The 19,114-nt window shown below is 35.8% G+C and overlaps 1 protein-coding gene across 2 annotated transcripts in view; it reads left to right on the forward strand.

The window, feature by feature from the left end:
- The window catches only part of LOC149565681 (putative cyclin-T1-1), a 132,989-nt gene that overhangs the window by 1,116 nt on the left and 112,759 nt on the right, over positions 1–19,114 (forward strand). For both annotated transcript variants that reach the window (XM_089819177.1, XM_089819178.1), the window contains exons 2-4: positions 766–1,004; positions 1,411–2,070; positions 17,127–17,208. In XM_089819177.1, the coding sequence (XP_089675303.1) occupies positions 1,439–2,070; positions 17,127–17,208 (714 nt within the window). In that variant the 5' untranslated portion in view covers positions 766–1,004; positions 1,411–1,438. The remainder of the gene's footprint in view (positions 1–765; positions 1,005–1,410; positions 2,071–17,126; positions 17,209–19,114) is intronic.

Below are 19,114 nucleotides of genomic sequence, written 5' to 3' on the forward strand. Positions count from 1 at the left end.
TTATCTTCTGTAGCTTGTACGAGGGGTAGAATTGATTTACGTGGTTTGTGCTCCTCTTACCGATCTTTATTGCCTATATGTTGGTATTTATTTCTCACATATTTGTCAATTTCCAGTTAATTTCTGCCCCCTTTGTAGATCTTCTGCCCACACGTAGGGCTGAATTTTTTGATGCATTATTGTCTCTTTCTTCCGTGTTTCCTTGTCCACAAGTTCAGTTTAATTTTTTCTATCACACATCTTTCAGTTTCCACTTGATTTATGCCCCAACGTACAGACTGATAGAGGGGTTGAGTTTGTTGGTGCAGTATTCTATCTTTTTATCAAGTTTCGTTTTCCACACAGCTAATCTGAGCTTTTCTCCCTCATTTCTGTATTTTTTTTTCTGATTGATGCGCAGTCATTTCCGTAGCTTAGTTGTCCACTTTTTTCATTTTGATTCATTTAATGTTTTGTTTCATTCAAGTGCTCTTCCTCCTGTTTTTAACTTTTGTGCAACCATCATGGGCTTTCAGTTAATATCCATGTCTTTTGTCTCCTTTCGGTACTTGTAGAAGTTGAATCGTAGTTGCTGCCTTCAATGAGATGGTTGTGTATTTATCAATTACTTATTTATATTTGTCTGAACAATTGTACCCTTTTTCTTGTAATATGCTGTAAATTGGTTCATGCATATATTTATGCAGTTATCTTCCCTTAAGCATAAGGTAATAAATGGGCTGAACCCATTTAATTGAACATTTCCCTTGCTTTGTATTTGTGCAGATTGTGTTGGATTCTGCAGTTAAAAGAGGAAACATTTGGAATGCGTACATATAGCATATACGGGGTCCCTGAATGTCATCTTATTTGGCTGGAAGGTGGCGATACCTTGCTTTTACATTCAAAACGGTCTGCAAGTGGTGGATATTTAGGAAGCTGATTTGTCATGTGTTTTAAGTTTGATCAGGCAAGCTGGAGATGTAGCCAACATTTAGTGCGTTTGTTTCTCTTTGGCAAGTCAGGTATTTATGTTTTTATATTTTTGCAAGACATGGTTTGTCTAATAATTTATTTAAGATGTTTTTGTTTGTGTTGTATTCAACTTCTGCCTCAATCAGTCGCTCTTGTACTGCAAAGAGTTTCTTAGCAAAGTTTTATAATGAACTGAAAACATGAAAATGTTTCTCTCAGTAGTTCCTAGACAAGGGCAATATTCAGTTCCTTGTGCATTTATGGTATTGAGATATCGACGTAGCTTTTGACAAAATTAGGAGTCCAGAAGCCTAGTGTCTGCAATAGTTGTGGTGTCTGTGTTTTGGATAAAACCATTGGCGTGTCTGCAAATCTTTGGATGATTCTTGCAGAGTAGGTTAGATGCATAAACGTGAATTCTTAAATATATTTGATGCCTTGTAAATTTTTTGGCAGGTTTTCCATTAACTGTGCATATCACTGTATGTTTTTGGTTATGGAGCATGCCCGAGGTTATAATTACTTGCCCATACGAAATGGTAACAATATTTTAAGGCCATCATCAAGCTATGAAAGGGTTCCCCTTGTGATGAGGGATGAAGGACATTTTCAAAATACTGCTCGTAATCTTACAAGAAAATTTCAGGAAAGCTTTCATGGTGCAGGATGCTATGACAGTGGACCAGCTTCAAAGAGAAGAAGGGAAGTTTCCTTAAGAAATCCATTAAGTTTTGACAACCACCTCCCATTTGTGAGCAGATTTGAAGATGGTGTTTGCAACTCAGGGGGCATTAACAACTACCCAAATTTTACTGGTAGAACAGAGGAAAGCTATTGTAATGGTATGAGCTTTAAGAGTAGCTCAATTTTATCATGGAGACCTGAAGAAAATTTTTCTGAGGTGGTAAACTCCACTAGTGGCAACATGTTAACCAGAAGTAATGAATTTATTACTGGAGTTGGTAACAACTCTGATGGTTTTGATCACTACTTATCAAGGGAAGAGATTGAGAAATGCTCCCCTTCAAGAAGAGATGGAATTGATTTGCAGAAGGAAACTTATTACAGATACTCTTATTGTACTTTTCTTCAAACTTTAGGAATGCAAATGCAGCTGTAAGTATAGATTACCCTAGGCCATTTAATTGTTATACTCTCATTATAAGTGATGAATAATGCCTTGCACTCCTAAAAGATTGAAACTAGTTTTTCTGGATAACCCATACGTTTTTCTTTTATTGTCTAGAGGAAAGATGATTTTTAAACTATGTTTGCCTCTACGCTCATCTCTTATTTGCATTTTTTACCATTTTTGGTGTCAATTCTTTAGCAAATACAATAAGCATAATCTGTTTCCACACAAAAGCAAGCCAATATATCCTAATGTAGAATTTAAGATTTATCAAGAGCAATTATGGGGATCTAATGATTTGAGATATTCACGAGTAAAACATAATGCAGTTTATCTGGATACAGCTGCTTATACATACATACTTGCAAGTTTCAACGTTGTGTGTCTTCTTTGAGATTTCTCTTTAGGGGAAATTTTAGATCAAAGTTATATTTGGGATTGCTTTCTTTGGTCCTTAAAATAAGATGTAAGTGTTTTTTTAGTCCGAAAAATTGAAGCGAGTAATGCTTGTAGTTAGTGAGGATAAGAATATATTTTAAAGAGCTTAATTTATATTAATTTTTTTTATTGTTGTGGCTCAAAGTCCTCTAAGCATCACTATGCTTCAAAACCCATCTGTAAAAGTATTCTGCCAGGACCAATTTTCCTTCCTTTCGTCTTTAATATCTTTATTGCACTTCTTGATTCTAGTTTAGATGGATCTACCATTTTACCCAATTTATGGTCTTCCACATGAGCATTTTATCATGTATGTTCCCTACTCTTTTTAGGGAGACACGCCCTTTGTAGATCTTAACTTGTTCTTCAGGTTCTTGATGGTCAGGAAACTGGTTTCGTTTCTTTTTACTATTAATGTTTTTGCATTTCTGTACATTGTATTCTTTATGATGGCTAAAACCCCCTTTGTGTTCATCTTTGCTGTCAGTTTCATTCCAAGGCCATTTTAAAAAACATTTTTACTTGTTGAAATACTTTATATTTTTTTGGTACCCATTTCTTTTAAGAATTCTTGTAAGGTCTTCTCTCTCCAAGTTGAAAAACACAAAAATACTGATAGGGGGAGGGGGTGAATCACTGTTTTAAACTTAAATCAGACACAAAAATCAATCAAGATTGAGCTGCACAAATTTATCTTGTGGAAGCCCTTTTTGGGTAAAAACTGCGGTAACATTAATCTCCAAGAAATAGGCTGCCACCCAGTACAACTTGAGCTCCAACTCTTCTTACATCAACAACAAGATTTAGGCAACAACCTAATTACAGTGAGCTATAACTCACTCACATCACTTTAAAGGCTACAACCTTTTACACAACTAGGTCTTACAGCATGAGAGCAAGACTTCTTCAAAGAACACTAACACTACTTCTAATTCGGATACTCTTAACACATTCTGAGAAAACAAACCAGATCCTGTAGCTTATGTAGTGCTTTTGATTCAAGTGTAAGTTCAGTTTCAAAGACCCTTCCAGCATCCAGAATCAATGTTCAAAACTTCTTGTATGTGCTCCTCACAGAAGAGATGGAAGACTGCAGTTGTATATCTTGACCAACCCAAATTCCTTCAAAATCAGTACACACTTTGTCTATCACAGTCTTCTTAAAAATAACAGTTGAGATAACATCCAACCACCTTCACTTCAATGACAGAAACAGACATTATCAGATACACGCTGACAAGATGCATGCCAAGTTTTATCAGAGTCATCAGCATACCTTCCCACACCATGCTCACCTTTCCGTATTTTCTCAACAAATCTCCCATACAAAGACACACTCTTCACACCAAAACTCCTTCAGAGCAAAAAATACCTTTTTTATGCCCGTCCACCAAACTGCTGTGTTTCATCACTAGACAACACACTTTTTTTTTTTACACTAAACCCCCTTTGCATCCAGAGGAAAAAAACAGTAAAAATTGCGTGAATTTTTTTCAACAACATATCACACAGCACATTGCCTTTATTCACACACCCTCTCTTATACAACCAGGTTACTTTTTTAACAATTAACGACGACCCTGTGCTATCATCATTGCATTTTGGAGTTGTATCTGCCCTCTTTGTGTAATGCACGTCGACAGTAGCCAGAACAGACGCCCCCCTCTGCACAACAAGTGTTGTCTATATTCATCTTCAGGCATCAATGGTTACATTTTTTAAATAGAGATTTTGTTGCACTTACAAAAAAAATGCTTGTATGTAATGAGAGAAGGCACGCCACAATAGCACACAGAAATATTACACTTAAGCATTTTTACCATCGTCGCTTTCAAAAAAAAATTGAAATGCATGACCACTCAATGGATAGCCTCAAGTCTGTTTTATAAACAACTTCCTCATTTTGAATACTTCTGCCTTTAACAGAAAAATGGTCTCTCAACAGAGAATTGCTAGTTTGTGTAATCATTCAGACTTCGAGCATATGCAGACATAAAATTCTTTCTGTAAACGAACGCCTATAAACTAAAGTGCCAACACCATGTATAACTGAAATTGACAGACCCTGCAATCAGTACTTTGATTCATTAGAATCTCTGCCAACATGACTGTTGCCTACTGACAAAAGCATAGAGAATACGGAAGAAAGAGATGAAGTGAGTCGAATTTGCAGACACATCAAAACAAATCCATGTCATTCTAAGTAGGAATCATGTGCCACTGCCACCTGTTGAATAAACACATCACCCCATTGCAACTGACAAACACATTCTTCCTACTCGAACTGGGTACACTTGTCCAAGGAGTAACCATTTGTACAGTGGATAAAAAAGGACCAACTTATAATTAAAACAGCTCCACATTGTTATAGAAGTTGAAGCACATTGCATGTGTGTTGAACTCAAATAAGAATAAGCACTAGTCATCAAGGAAAAATGCTAACACAACTTAGAATGTCAATCCAAAATTCTCAGGTTTTGGTTGCTAATGTTTTTGAAACAACACCTTTTTGTGCAGGGTGACAACAGGAGTCAATCTGCAGGTAGAGATTCGATTGTGTCTTTTTTTAATAGCCTTGGTCTGTCAAGGTTCTATCCTCTTTCATGCCTAGCAAAACGTCAAGAAACAGAATAAAACCAACTTCCTCCAATTTGTTTGTGAAGTTTATATGTTGTGACAAGTTACTAAAGTGCGTGAGGAAATTATGGTTTCTATCTTTCCCATGATGCCAAAATACATTCATGTCATTCAGAAGCCTCTTCCACCAACTTGCTTTCAATAGGTATGTTTCAAGTGCTTTCTTGTCAATATCCTCTACATATAAGTATCCCATAATTGGAGAGGGGTGGTTATATATATATACCTTCACTTTGCTTAGTATCCGCATCATTGATCTGACCAAGGATTTCAATTGCTTCATTTATTGGGATCTTGGTGAAAAGTGACATGGTATCAAATTAATGACCTTTCCATGGTTACCCTCCTTTCTTCATTTATGAATTGAACCAACTTAGAAGAGTGCTTTGTGTAGGAAGAAGTGTCACCTATTAGTTATTTAAGTTCCTCCACTGGAAAGGAAGCAGGCTGATTTGCAAGGGAATTCAATCTATGGTAATCAACAATCTTTCTCACAGTGCACCTTTTTGTATATTTGGTTGAGTATACATTATAGGAATAATTCTAACTAATGTCTCATAACCTTGCTTGAAACTGGTTATTAATAATAAAGGAAACACTAGGAAAAGAAATAAAATTAATAAATTTATAGGAAGCCAACTTGTATCATAAATTGAAACAGCAACAATCATAACAAATAAATATGGATTAAGGGAAGTGATAGTTAATGATGCAGGAGCATCTAGGGTGTAAGAGCAATCTTGCATCACCCAAAAATATTGTTTAGTTTTTCAGTAAGGGTTATCTTTGTGTAGAGTCACTATTTTTGGCAAACTTACTATTTTTAGGAAGTTACTCATTTGAGTACATATTGTTCCAATTGATTCTCTGAGGGTTCACTTTGGTTATATAAGTCTATCAACAAAGTTTCATGACAGGATCAATTCTAGTTTTGAAGTTTTTGTGTTTTCCTATTTTGGCAGGGTGGTACAAAAACTTTGAACTCAGTTTTGAAGGACTTAGATGCTTTGAAAAGAGGCTAAACCTTGGTGTAAGTGGCACATCAATATTTAAGGCTATAAAGCGCTTCGTGCCATTTCCAAAACAGGGTCATAATAGCCAATCAACTTGGTGGTTCACTTGTTATGGTTTTCAAAAGTTGGGCTTTGAAGACTCTAGTTTTAATTCAAGTAGGAAAGGAGGGAAAATCACTTAAGGAAGAAAATTGAGTCGTTGGGGTCCAAAATGGAAAAATCTCACTTTCTAGAATATTTTTTGACAACTATTTGTGCTACTTATAGGGGTGAAGGGAAATTTTAGGGTTTAGTTCCAAAAGTGTAGATTGTGGCCTTGTCTTGTAGATTATTGTATTGAAAATTCCCATGTGGTTGTAGCATGTTGTTTTTTAAAATATTGTAATGCCACTTTCATTGAGGATAATAGAAAGCAAGGGTGGCTGTTGTTGCCTTTCATTTGTTCTTGCAGGCTTTTGTTATTTCCTCATTGTGTTGTGTGTGTGTTTAGTTAAATAAGGGGAGTACCCTTCATCAGTTAACTATAATGAAGGCTGATGTAGAATATTTAAAATTAAACAATAAAAATGTTGACTCTTTTGTTATGTTAATTGCTTGGTTTTATTCAAAGAATGAAATGTACATACATAGGTTATTACATTGACAATGTTTCCTAAGGAAATAATCAATAACTCAAGAGAAAACTATAAACTATCTAAATGGACGTAATAATACATATTAATATGTATATATTATTCGAAAACCCTCCGTAATGGTCAATCATCAACTAGACCAAATTGCTCCCTAACTTCGACAAACTTGTTGGGGCCCAAAGACTTGGTGGGAATGTATGCAATCTAATCCTTTCGACGAAAGGATTTTTGGTAAGTTTGGGCCCCCTTGATTGTCATAGAAGAAAGGTGAAGGAGCATGTGTGTATCATAAAGAATCCTTCAAAGCCAAACTACCTCACAAGTTGCTTTAATAATTCCTCGATATTCAGCATTAGTTGAGGAAAGAGCTACCACATGCTATTTCTTGCTAGTCCATGTGGCAGCACTTATTCCTAGATCGAAGACATACCTATATGTAGACTCAATGTCATCAACAAAAGCTACTCAATTTGCGTTTGTGAAACTAATAAGTCTACAATTGTTGCTTTTGCAGGATGCCAAAATTGGAAGTGCCCTTTACATATCTCAGTGCATGCTTTGTTGTAACCCAATATTCATCTCTAATAGCTATCATGAAGGGAGAGATGTAACTCATGGAAAACTTGAGGTGAGTTCTAGTGGCAATGAGATAGATGAGACTGCTCACTAGTTACCCAAACAAGGATTCATCCACTAGAGATGAATCTAATTTGGATTCATACACCTAAATGATAACGTAGAAGTCTCAAATATGTCATGTCAAAGCATTGATGCAAACTTTGTTTGATTTGTTCAATAAAAAATGTTCGAACTACTTGTAATATTTGGTTCATTGACATAGATGACAAGAAGTACATCACCACTTTTAGATTTGACATACAAATTGGAACGATAAGGACTCTTTTGAAAGCCTTGGTCACTAAGGACCTATCAATCTTTGACTTTCAAGTCCAAGGAGACGGTTTCAGACCATACAATGCTTATACCAAACTGCATACCTAGTATTCTTTACCAACCACCTTGAAACCAAGAGGCTGTGTCATACAAACTTCTTCTTGCAAGTCACTATTGAGGAATGCACTCTTGACATCCATTTGATGCGCTTTTCATCAAAATTGGGCTAAAATGGCAAGTGCAAGCCGAATGGTACTCTTTATGGACGTGGAAGCAAACGTCTCTTCACAATCAATGTTCTATTTCTATGGGAACCTTCTAGCAACTAGCCGAGCCTTTTATTTATCATGGATTCCATTAACCTTGTACTCAACTTGATACACCTCTTTGTAGCCAATGGGCTTCTTTCTACATGGAAGATCAGAAAGGACCGAAGTGTTGTTCTTCAGAAGACTACAACGTTCTACTTCCATAGCTTGTTCACACTTAGGTATACCTTCAACTTGTAAATAGGATTGAGGCGTATAAACATCCTAAAATACTAAATGATTTAGATGGGGACATTACAAGTAGCTGATCATTAATGATCAACAATTTAATGAGCATCATGGCTTCCCGATTCCACTTATCACATTTATCTTAATATGGACACGACATTGTAGGGCAAGTAGACTTGCCCAAAAAAATTTGGTTGAGGCATTGATATTCAATAATCATCATCATTTGCTGCTTCTAGGTGTTGTAGTTGCGCTTATTGAACTTATCGTCTTCCAACAATATGTTGGTCAAAGAAGCCATCTTTCATTCTGTTCGACTTGTGAAAAATGAGATAAATTGAAGAGTTTGAAATTTTGATTGCACAAAACCCAAGGCATATATCCCAATGTACAAAAAACATAGGTAGGCTACAAGAACAAATTTTGAGACAAAAATGTCTGCTGGCATGAATCCTACTGCAGAATCACTTCAAAATTTATGTCTTCAAATTTTTTAGCACACGAATGAAGCCCTAAAAACCCTAGGTCAAGTATTTAAAAAGACGATTTTGCAAAAAACCTGTAAGTGCTAGCGCAGGGGATGCAAGCAAGATTTTTTTTGATCATGTAAGCTCCCAAAACTTTAATAATGGCTCGCAGGTTGAGAGTGCATAACAAACATAAATGATCAGAGGGCATCTCATAGGCAAGGTAAACATGCATTGGAAGCCCTATGTATTTGCCAAAAAAATGGTGCAGAGAGATGCATAAAAGATAACATTGCAAGGAAGTCGTGTGTAGGAAAACACAAAGTTGTGCCGATTGGACATGAAGAAAACTATGAGCACAAGTGATTTTCATATATGAACTCACTCAAGTTGCATACACATGGGCATAAAGAAAAATGTCTTCAAATTTCTTTAAACAAGACATCTTGCGAAAACACGAATTCTAGAAATTACAAGTTCTGAAGAAAATGAGGGCTTTCCACAGTCATTTTTTGCAGAAGGAAACCCTATGAACTCAAAGAACACTAAACCAAAAAACACACAACTAAAGATTTTTGGAAAAAAAATTGCACTAAAAACTTCTGTTGAGAAATTATATTTTCACAAAAAAAAATCTCACTGCTGCTCTTATGCCATGTTGCTGTAATTATTTGATTTTATTCAAAGAATGATGTCATGTCCCCATCCTTAGCCTAAACCACACTAATGTATTCTTAGCCTATTCAACATCACAATAGGCTAAGATAATATGTTATGGGGAGGGGGTACCACGATAATTTATTTGGACATAAATTTATTGAAGTGCCCCACCCATTTGGAATTTTAGAAAACTATTTCATGTAACACAAGACCTATATATTTCATTTGCTTCCAAAATAATTTAATACTATCTCTAATGTGACCAGTTGCAGAAGGTGGCAACGGTTACAATCACTAACATCTTTGCCACATGTTATGTAGGCTATTGAAAAGTTCATGCCAAGTAACGCTCAAGATCGTAGCTGGTTATGGGAGCCAAAAATGAAAGGAAGGAGACACATTCTATTTTTAAGTTGCTTTTTGCAGAGGGCACACTATGACTTTGGTCTAGAGACGAAATCCTTTAGATCTCGTGTTTGGATGAAAACCCAAACTCATTTGGTGAGGAGTACGCGTCAAAACTTCTACTTGTGTCTAATGGTAGAACGTGACAATGGTGATGCATGTTTATTTCTAGGAGTTTTAGTGCCATAGTCTAATTCCAATCATAGTTTTCAGACTCGGACTCAGAGAGTACTCGGCAGGCCCAAAACTTTCAACTCGGCAAAAACTCAGAGAAAACTTAACAAAAACTCGGGGGAAAACTCGACAACTTAGAAAGAACAAAAAAAATTCTCTTAAAGAAACATATTTAAAAAAAAAAATTCAATAACAAAATGTATTAAATTAAGAATTGACATCTTGAAAGAGAAAATGCATGGTTTAATAGAAAAAGTAGTATGTGAAAAACATATTTCAACCATCATTTTACCTGCTTTGACATTTCTACCCATGATTTTTTGTGTCTATAAAAACGCAAGAGTTAAACTTGAGAGTACTTGCCCAACAAAAAAAATTGAGAGTACTCAGCAACTCAGGGAGTACTCAGAGAGTTTGCAAACTATGATTCCAATTATTGCAATTGATGTTTGTAAATAAGATGTGTAGCACGCACATTTTTGGAGTGATAGGTTGGCAAAGTCTTAATGCAGTTGGGCGAGAGTTTTTTTTTCATTTTGACTTACGTGGGAAGGACAACATCGACTCTACAAATTTGTCTTCGTTGACAGATATATCACTATGGTGTGGCGGATTTTCTTTGAGCTTGTACATTTGTAGATATGGTGAATCCTCTACCATAATTTGATCTATAACTGGGTATTGTTTGTGATTGCTTGTGGTTGGTATTGGATAACGGGAGATTCGTCCACAATAGTTGAGGTTCATTCCATTGGAGATGATTTAGACAAGGTATCCATCTGTAGAATTCATCGCCTAGGTTCTTATGTGTCATCAAAACTCTTCTCCAATATCTATCATTCCTTGTTGTAGAGTTGTGTGGGAATTATGAATTTGCAACTATTGAGAGTTTTGAAGCTTAAATGGAAGTAGAATGATTTTCCTGATGAATCTAGTCTTTCAAAAGTCAGTGAGGGTAATCTGCCATTTCATTTGTGACCATCACTTAAATGTTTGTCTCTATTCATTGAGTGTATATGTTAGATTTTTGGGCAATCTCTATATAGATTTACATGGAGCCTTGTAGGTCAAAAATCCGAATCATTAAAATTGACCAGTTTAGCTCATGTACATGTCATGTCCCCTTTCTAGAGTGGACATTAGAGACAATAGAGTTGGCCTATCATTAGAGTCTTGTAGGCTGGCGGTGGTGTTTAGGGTCTCAGTCAGGGTACACATTGTTCGGATCTGGAGTTTTAGATAGTAGGAGAGCAGTTCCTTAATTGTAGGAGTTTCCTACATTTTAGGAGGTGGAGATGGGTTACATTCTTGAGTCTCTACGAGATCATTCTATGGTTTCAATTTCGGGAGATTCAGAGACATTCCTATTTTTTAGGAGTATCCCTATTTTCGAGGGATGATACTATTAGTTATTTCATATTATTCGGCATTAGTCATAGGAGGTGACGAGATCAGTTTCACCTTGTAGAGGTGTTTTGGCTATCAGTTCGCTATTTGGGAAATATTTTAATATATATAAATATTATCTTAAGTTAACATTTTAATAATTTATAATAAAGCTATTTATATAGCTATTTTGGAGTAATAAGAGGTTTTTTGGCCTCATCTGGGTGAATATCCCTTGGTGTAATAGCTTGTTGGAAAGGTCTTGAACTTTTCTAAATATTTCTCTTTTGACTCGGAGCAATTCGGTGAACGGATTTCTTTCTATTGGGAAAAAGGTCATTTTTTGGATACTTGACCACTTTAAAGATGAGAAATATATTATTTTATAACCCAACACCACATTGAGACACTTTTAAGGTTCGAGCTAAGTTTGGTGGGTTATAAGGAGGTAAAGACAAAGTTTGAAGGCATTATTCACATATTACATCTTGGATTTGTGTTTTGGGCTCTGATTGAGTTTTGAGCATTTGGGATGCCAAACCCACTTGCTTTGCCTGCTTGGGACGTATCCCCTAAAACAGTGGTTTGGATTCTTGCAGTCAGAAGCATCTTGGAGATTGTGCATTGTTTCTTCTGGGGAACGCAGTACTGAGTCAGAGTTTTAGTTGGGGTTTGGGTATTTTACCCACTTGTGGGCACTTTGCAGTTGTACGGCTGCGCTTGACAGCCATCTTCTTTTCCATGTATAGCATTTGAGAGCTGGATTTTGGCCATAGCTTCCTTCTGGGCTCATTCACCTTCACACCTTCAGGTTGGCATTATTCTTGGTTGTAATCATCTGGATATTATTGTAAATCTTCATCTGGTTACATATTAGGCGTACATTCAAAAAAAAAATCTGCTTGAAGCGACTTTGCTTTAAATGTATTTGGAATACATTCTCAGAATTGGTTCATGTTATTGTACTTCTGTTATTACTCATTGAAAATCATCAAAAGTATAAAACAATCAAACCTTTCTGCAACTTCTGTCTAGCTTTGCAAGAAAATTTTAATAAACAGGGAAAACAAATTTAAAAATATAAAATTATAGCAGATCAACGGAAGAGATCCATCAAGGATCTTTCAGTGGTATTAGAGCCTAGGACCTGCCAGCCTGTTGGAAAAGAAATCAGTGTAGTTACAGGCCAATACCATGACTAGAAATAAAATGGGTGCTCTAAGGTTTCATCTTCATTAACAAGCACAAGTAAGATGCCTCTTGCCAAGACATTCAATGTTGCAGTTATGAGCAACTACCATCAGTATTGTTCTCTTCCTAAGGAGATAACGCAACCTCCTTTCTTTTACAAAATTTATGGGTGTACCTGAAGCAGATGATAACTCGGTATCTACCAGCTCCTTTCAACAACAAAAAGAGAAAGCAATATTAAGTGATAATAAAGAAGCCATTGGTAACAAATTGGAAGAGATTACAATTAGGGGACAAACCATTAGAGATGTTGGAAATGTGACACCAAGGTGTGAAGCTTATTCTGAAATTTGCAACAGCAGTTCAAATCATGAGGTAACATTTATTTCAAATGGAGGTAATGATGTTGATGATGGTATTCAACTTAAGAATGGGATGACAAGTTTAGTATGTAGGCAGTCTGATTTTGAATCTCATAGAAGCCAAGTTGAAGACTTCTTTGAGCCACTTTTCTCTAAGCATGTGAAGAATCAAGATGGGGTGTTGTCTGATGATTGGAATGGAAGCATGGAGGAGACTCCCACAACTCTGATTTGGGACAGCGATAGTTTACACCCTCCTCCTTTTAATATGGTAACTTTTTCAATTTGGAATAGTTATGAAGGCCCGTATGCAAGTGGTGGCCATGAGGCTTTCTATGATAATACACTTGAAGGGGTCAAAAATATAACTAGAACACATCATAATAATTCTGAAGTTCATAACAGCAGTGACACAACTTCGTTACTTCAAGATGTGGCATCCTTTGGTCAAGAAGAGAGAACAATGATTTGTATTCTATATTTGAGGGCACACATGGTGCAAGCATGGGACGTGATGATGGGAATGGTACAAGTCATCATAAGCCTAATTTTGTGTACTTTGGGGTAGATGATATAAAACATTGTCAAAGGTTGAATAAATATTGGTTAGATAGAGCTATGCAAGCAAAGATACTTGCTGCCCAAGCAAGACAACATCTCCAAAGAGTCAAAGAATGCCATAATTAGATAGATGATGCAAGGAAACAAAGGGAATCATCCATTAGATCTTTATTTCTTCCAATAGAAGAAGAGGCCAGCGTTGATTTGGATGGAACAACAAGTAATACAGAGGGTCAGGATTATTTTGGTGAGTTTGCACAAGAGAGTAATCCGGACATAGGTATTTCAGAGGCATTGGGTGATGAGATTTCATGTCATGATGAGTCTGATTTCTTAGACCATACCCTAGAAATCAGAGTAGTTTGTACTCATAGTGACACTGAATCCCAAGATTGTGATTCGGTTGTATGTGCAGACACATGGGCAGCTGATGAGAGTGAGCATAGTGTGGTGACAACAGTTTCATCATTGACAAAGGAGGTGGTCTTAGAGGTACAAAGTTGCAGTACTATAAATGAGGATACATGCATTAGTGAATGCATACTGGATACTCCTTACAACGATGTACATGACTTCGAGACAATATTCTACCATAGTGCAGATTTAAAGGTAGTACACATGCTTGAGAACTATCATTTTCAGACTCCTCATCGCTTGATTAGACAATTCAGGGTTGATGACAAGAGGGTAGACATAGTGGTTGAGCACTTTGATGTCACTCGACAAATGTTATCTACACTCAGTTGGAGTGCTCTTATGACTGATGAGTAGGATAGTGGAGGATTTTTCATGGCAGATTTCCATGCTCTTCATAAGGCTATGGGGATATTGAAGCAAGACTTATACTATCCGTGTTGCGATAGTACGCTCCCATCTTCAGAGGATAGAGTTATTGACTTTAGGCACCTGATTCAACAGTTTTGGAGGATTAGTTGGTGGGACCAGCAAACAATCCAGCATTATGTCAAGCAGTTTCCAACATGGGCTATCACATCTATATCATAGAGACTTCATTCGGGATCATGGTTACAGGATGATGTGGGTATTAGCAGACATGATGCTTTGGACGATTATTACTTTCGTGGTGGTATCACATTGGTTGCGGAGAGATATGGCATGATAAAGGTTTCCAGTTTTCCCTATTTATACCTGATGGATGGGTGCTGGTTCAGATGGTGTTGGAATCCAGGTGTTGTTTTGTTTGATGCCTTGTCTCACAGGGATTCTAGTATGTTACCACCTTGGTTGTGGGAACACTCTCATCCAGTGTGGGATCTTGGTATTATCCTATGTAGTGCATTTGATTGGGCGATCTTTGATGTGTTGCTTCATATCACACACCCAGGAGTGTATATCAGAGTGGTGCAATAGGAGTTTGTTCATTGCTTGTGGACAAGCAATATCCGAGAAGGGAGGATTGTCATGTCCCCTTTCTAGAGTGGACATTAGAGACGATAGAGTTGGCCTATCATTAGAGTCTCGTAGGCTGGCAGTGGTGTTTAGGGACTCAGTCAGTGTACATAGTGTTCAGATCTGGAGTTTCAGATAGTAGGAGAGCAGTTGAGAGCAATTCCTTAATTGTAGGAGGAGTTTCCTACATTTTAGGAAGTGGAGATGGGTTACATTCTTGAGTCTCTACGAGATCATTCTATGGTTTCAGTTTCGAGAGATTTAGAGACATTCCTATTTTTTAGGAGTATCCCTATTTTTGAGGGATGAGATTGTCAGTTATTTCAAATTATCTGGCATCATTCACAGGAGGTGATGAGATCAGTTTCACCTTGTAGAGGTGTTTTGGCTATCAGTTTCCTATTCGGGAAATATTTTAATATATATAAATATTCTCTTAAGTTAGCATTTTAATAATTTATAATAAAGCTATTTATATAGCTATTTTGGAGTAATAAGGGGTTTTTTGGCCTCTTCTGGGTGAATATCGCTTGGTGTAATAGCTCATTGGAAAGGTTTTGAACTTTTCTAAATATTTCTCTTTTGACTTGGAGCAATTCGGTGAATGGATTTCTTTCTATTGGGAAAAATGCCATTTTCTTGATACTTGACCACTTTAAAAATGAGAAATATATTATTTTATAACCCAACGCCACACGGAGACACTTTTAAGGTTCGAGCTAAGTTTGGTGGGTTATAAGGAGGTAAAAACAAAGTTCGAAGGCACTAGTGACATATTACATCTTGGATTTGTGTTTTGGGCTTTGATTGAGCTTTTGGCATTTGGGACACCAAACCCACTTGCTTTGCCTGTTTGGGACGTAGCCCCCAAAATAGTGGTCTGGATTCTTGCAGTCAGAAGCATCTTGGAGATTGTGCATTGTTTCTTCTGGGGAACGCAGTACTGAGTCAGAGTTTTAGCTGGGGTTTGGGTATTTTACCCACGTGTGGGCACTTTGTAGTTGTACAACCGCGCCTGGCAGCTATCTACTTTTCCACGTACAGCATTTGAGAGCTGGATTCTGGCCATAGCTTCCTTTCGGGCTCATATTTCACCTTCACGCCTTCAGGTTGGCATTATTCTTGGTTGTAATCATCTGGATATTATTATAAATCTTCATCTGGTTACATATTAGGCATATATTCAAAAAAAAAATCTGCTTGAAGCGACTTTGCTTTAAATGTATTTGGAATACATTCTCAGAACTAGTTCATGTTATTGTACTTCTGTTATTACTTATTGTAAAATCATGAAAAATATAAAACAATCAAACCCTTTTGCAACTTCTGTCTAGCTCTGCAACAAATTTTTAATAAACAAGGAAAACAAACTTCAAAATATAAAATTACAGCAGATTAGCGAAAGAGATCCATCAAGGATCTTTCAGTACATATATAAGCAATTACTTTGATGATGTTTACTAAAGAAACAATCGACAACTGAAGACAAAAATAGAAACTATCTAAATAGATTTAATATTACATTATTTATTAGTGTTTTATTATTTATCTTTTGATTTTAGACTAGTGAATTTATAATGTGGAGTGAATATGATTAGATTCTTGATACGATACATACACCTTGTTAAATATAGCATGTACAATTGATTACAGTTCCCTCTAATATGTATTAGCAAGGCTACAGGTTTTAATTTCATAGTGGGATAGTGATTTAACCATGCTCTTTATTTACAATCATGGAAACATATATCACAATTTGGTTATATTGCTAAGTTAATTTCCCAATAAATACTATCAAGCTTCTAGTAAATTTTAATTTGTTCCTAGCTTACGATTCCTTCTTTGAAGAAGAAATGTCTTTTTATTGTCACTTGTACAGCAAAATTTTCAAAACATTGTTTCACTTGTTGTAGTAAGAAATATTGAACTGGAGTGTAGATTTTTTAATACTATATTTCTAAAAGTATATCTAATGAATGAAAGCAAAATGTAATACTAGAACTTTTTTGGAAACACAGTGTTTAATGTTTCAATAGATTCATTATTGAACATGAAAATATTTGACATACATAGTATTAGGATTTATGCTGTTTTCTAGAGTTGAATGTTCCATGATCACACACACCATGCAGAGTTTTTTGGGTGCTCTGGATTAACTATTATGCTGGCAGAGTCAATGACTGAGATCAGTTTATTTTAAGTGCCAATGAAGTTGCCACATTCATGAATTGATATGGACCTTCTCGTGTCTATCATCTTTGTGGTTTCTCAAACTATTTCTTGAGCCTTCACTAATATAGATGTTCTGTGCAGTCCTCAGACAACAATTGCTTCTGCCATGGTTTACTGCCATCGATTTTTCCTACGGCGATCTCATGCAACTCATGACAGATTTGTGAGTTATTGTAATTTCAAACTGGTAGTTTCTGTTTCAAGATGGTCATGCAGTCTAAACTCTTTTCCGCCAGTTAATATTAGACTAACACCTGTAACAACATAAGTACATTTGATGCCATTTATCATTCCAATTTTTTGGGAAATTGCATTCAGTATAAATGATATAAAATACAATTTATATTTCCTATCTTGTAGTCTCTTTAGATTTTCTGATTTTATAGAGAAAGTAAACATGTATGAATTCACACAATGGAAGGTGATTGAAGAAAAGACACTTATAGTGATGGGGGCGAATCAGTATAATACAACTTTTCACTTAATAAACTTTACAAATCGCTGAGCTATAATCATAAGCATCCATACAAGTAAAATCTCACGATAGAGAACACAAGATGAACACATAATTTTATACGGAAACTCTTGTGGGATGAAACCATGACAAATATTGCTTTTATAGGAAACTTCTTACAACTCTGTAGGCACCAACTCACTGGAGACACTAATCCCCCAAACTAAGGCACCAACTTTGCAAGAGACACCAATCCTTTTGGAAATGAGGTACTGTTGGTTCCCAAAACCGTAGATTGGAATCCTATGAGCTTTGCCTGCTCGATACTGGGATATCCAACCGGTTAAGGCCAACTTGATGGGATTGATCGATGTGATCCAAATCGCCTACGCTTCCGACTTTGCAAAACTGAGGTAGGTGTACTTGATCCTGGACAAAACCCTTAGATCCAAGATGCTTATAGCAGATAAATTAGAATGTGAATGCAACAAAAGCTTTTCAAAATGACAAGAATTATAAAAGGCTTTTATCTTGCAAATTATGAATTAAAAGTAAATAATTTTATGAATGTTTTTGAAATAAGGATAAGTATGAATTAATGCAACAAATGAATATATTAAATTTTCAGAGGGAAAGATATGGAATAATTGCCAACATATGGATTACGAATTAAGAGTAAAAGACCAGTGCTTAATTAAATGGGCAATCAGAGTCAATATTATTAGTTGAAATGCACAACTTTATAAAGTTCAATATACTTAAACTATAAACAATTTTAACAATTCAGATGCGATGGGTCAATTATATAAACGCAATTTTAAATTAGTCTAAGATGCAATTTAACTCTTGTGATATGGAAACAAACTAGGAATAAATATGGAAACAATTAAATATTCCACAATATCTATGTTTATCAAATTTAAAATGCAATAACGACCTGGTCCACTTATCCGAATATTAAAATATTTATAGAAATTAATAAAAAACATTTATAAAGGACACAACTTAATAAAAAATTAAAACTCCAATGCAAATCAATAAAATAGATACACTTAGAGATTGTGCCGAAAATAAAACTTGCACAGAGACACTCCTTACGGATGATCCATCCAATGCATTTCGATTCCAGAATCACATACAAAAATTTTATACTCAATGATCCAACATCCACCAGCTTAGTTCAAAATTTCATTCCTTCACCAATGAAAGAATAAAAGATATCAAAGTGCATATATACGTAACTATTTTTAAAAAATGTGAATATGAAAAATTGTCGCTTGTCCGAATTTTACATCTCCTCTTTATAAAGGATGGAAGGGCCTATTTAACCATCACACCTCTTCATAACTAATAACCGACTGCTAAAAACATTAAACTTTGATATAATCGTGATTTGATGTGGCCGGCGGTTCTATTCTTCTGATGCTCTCTCTTTTCCAAAGTTAAATGTGAATGATGTGATATTTAAAAAAAAAAATCATATGCTTCAGGAATGCTTCCAAATTATCCATCCATCGTGAGTATTTGTTCACGGTACTTCATATAGTCTTCACGCTTCAGTACCTGCAAACAAAGACAAAAGAAGAGTTAGATGTTGATGAACAAAGCTAAAGGA

This window comes from Cupressus sempervirens, chromosome 3 (genome assembly GCF_028749045.1).
Source record: "Cupressus sempervirens isolate cs-2001-9-10 chromosome 3, ASM2874904v1, whole genome shotgun sequence".
NCBI lineage: Eukaryota > Viridiplantae > Streptophyta > Pinopsida > Cupressales > Cupressaceae > Cupressus > Cupressus sempervirens.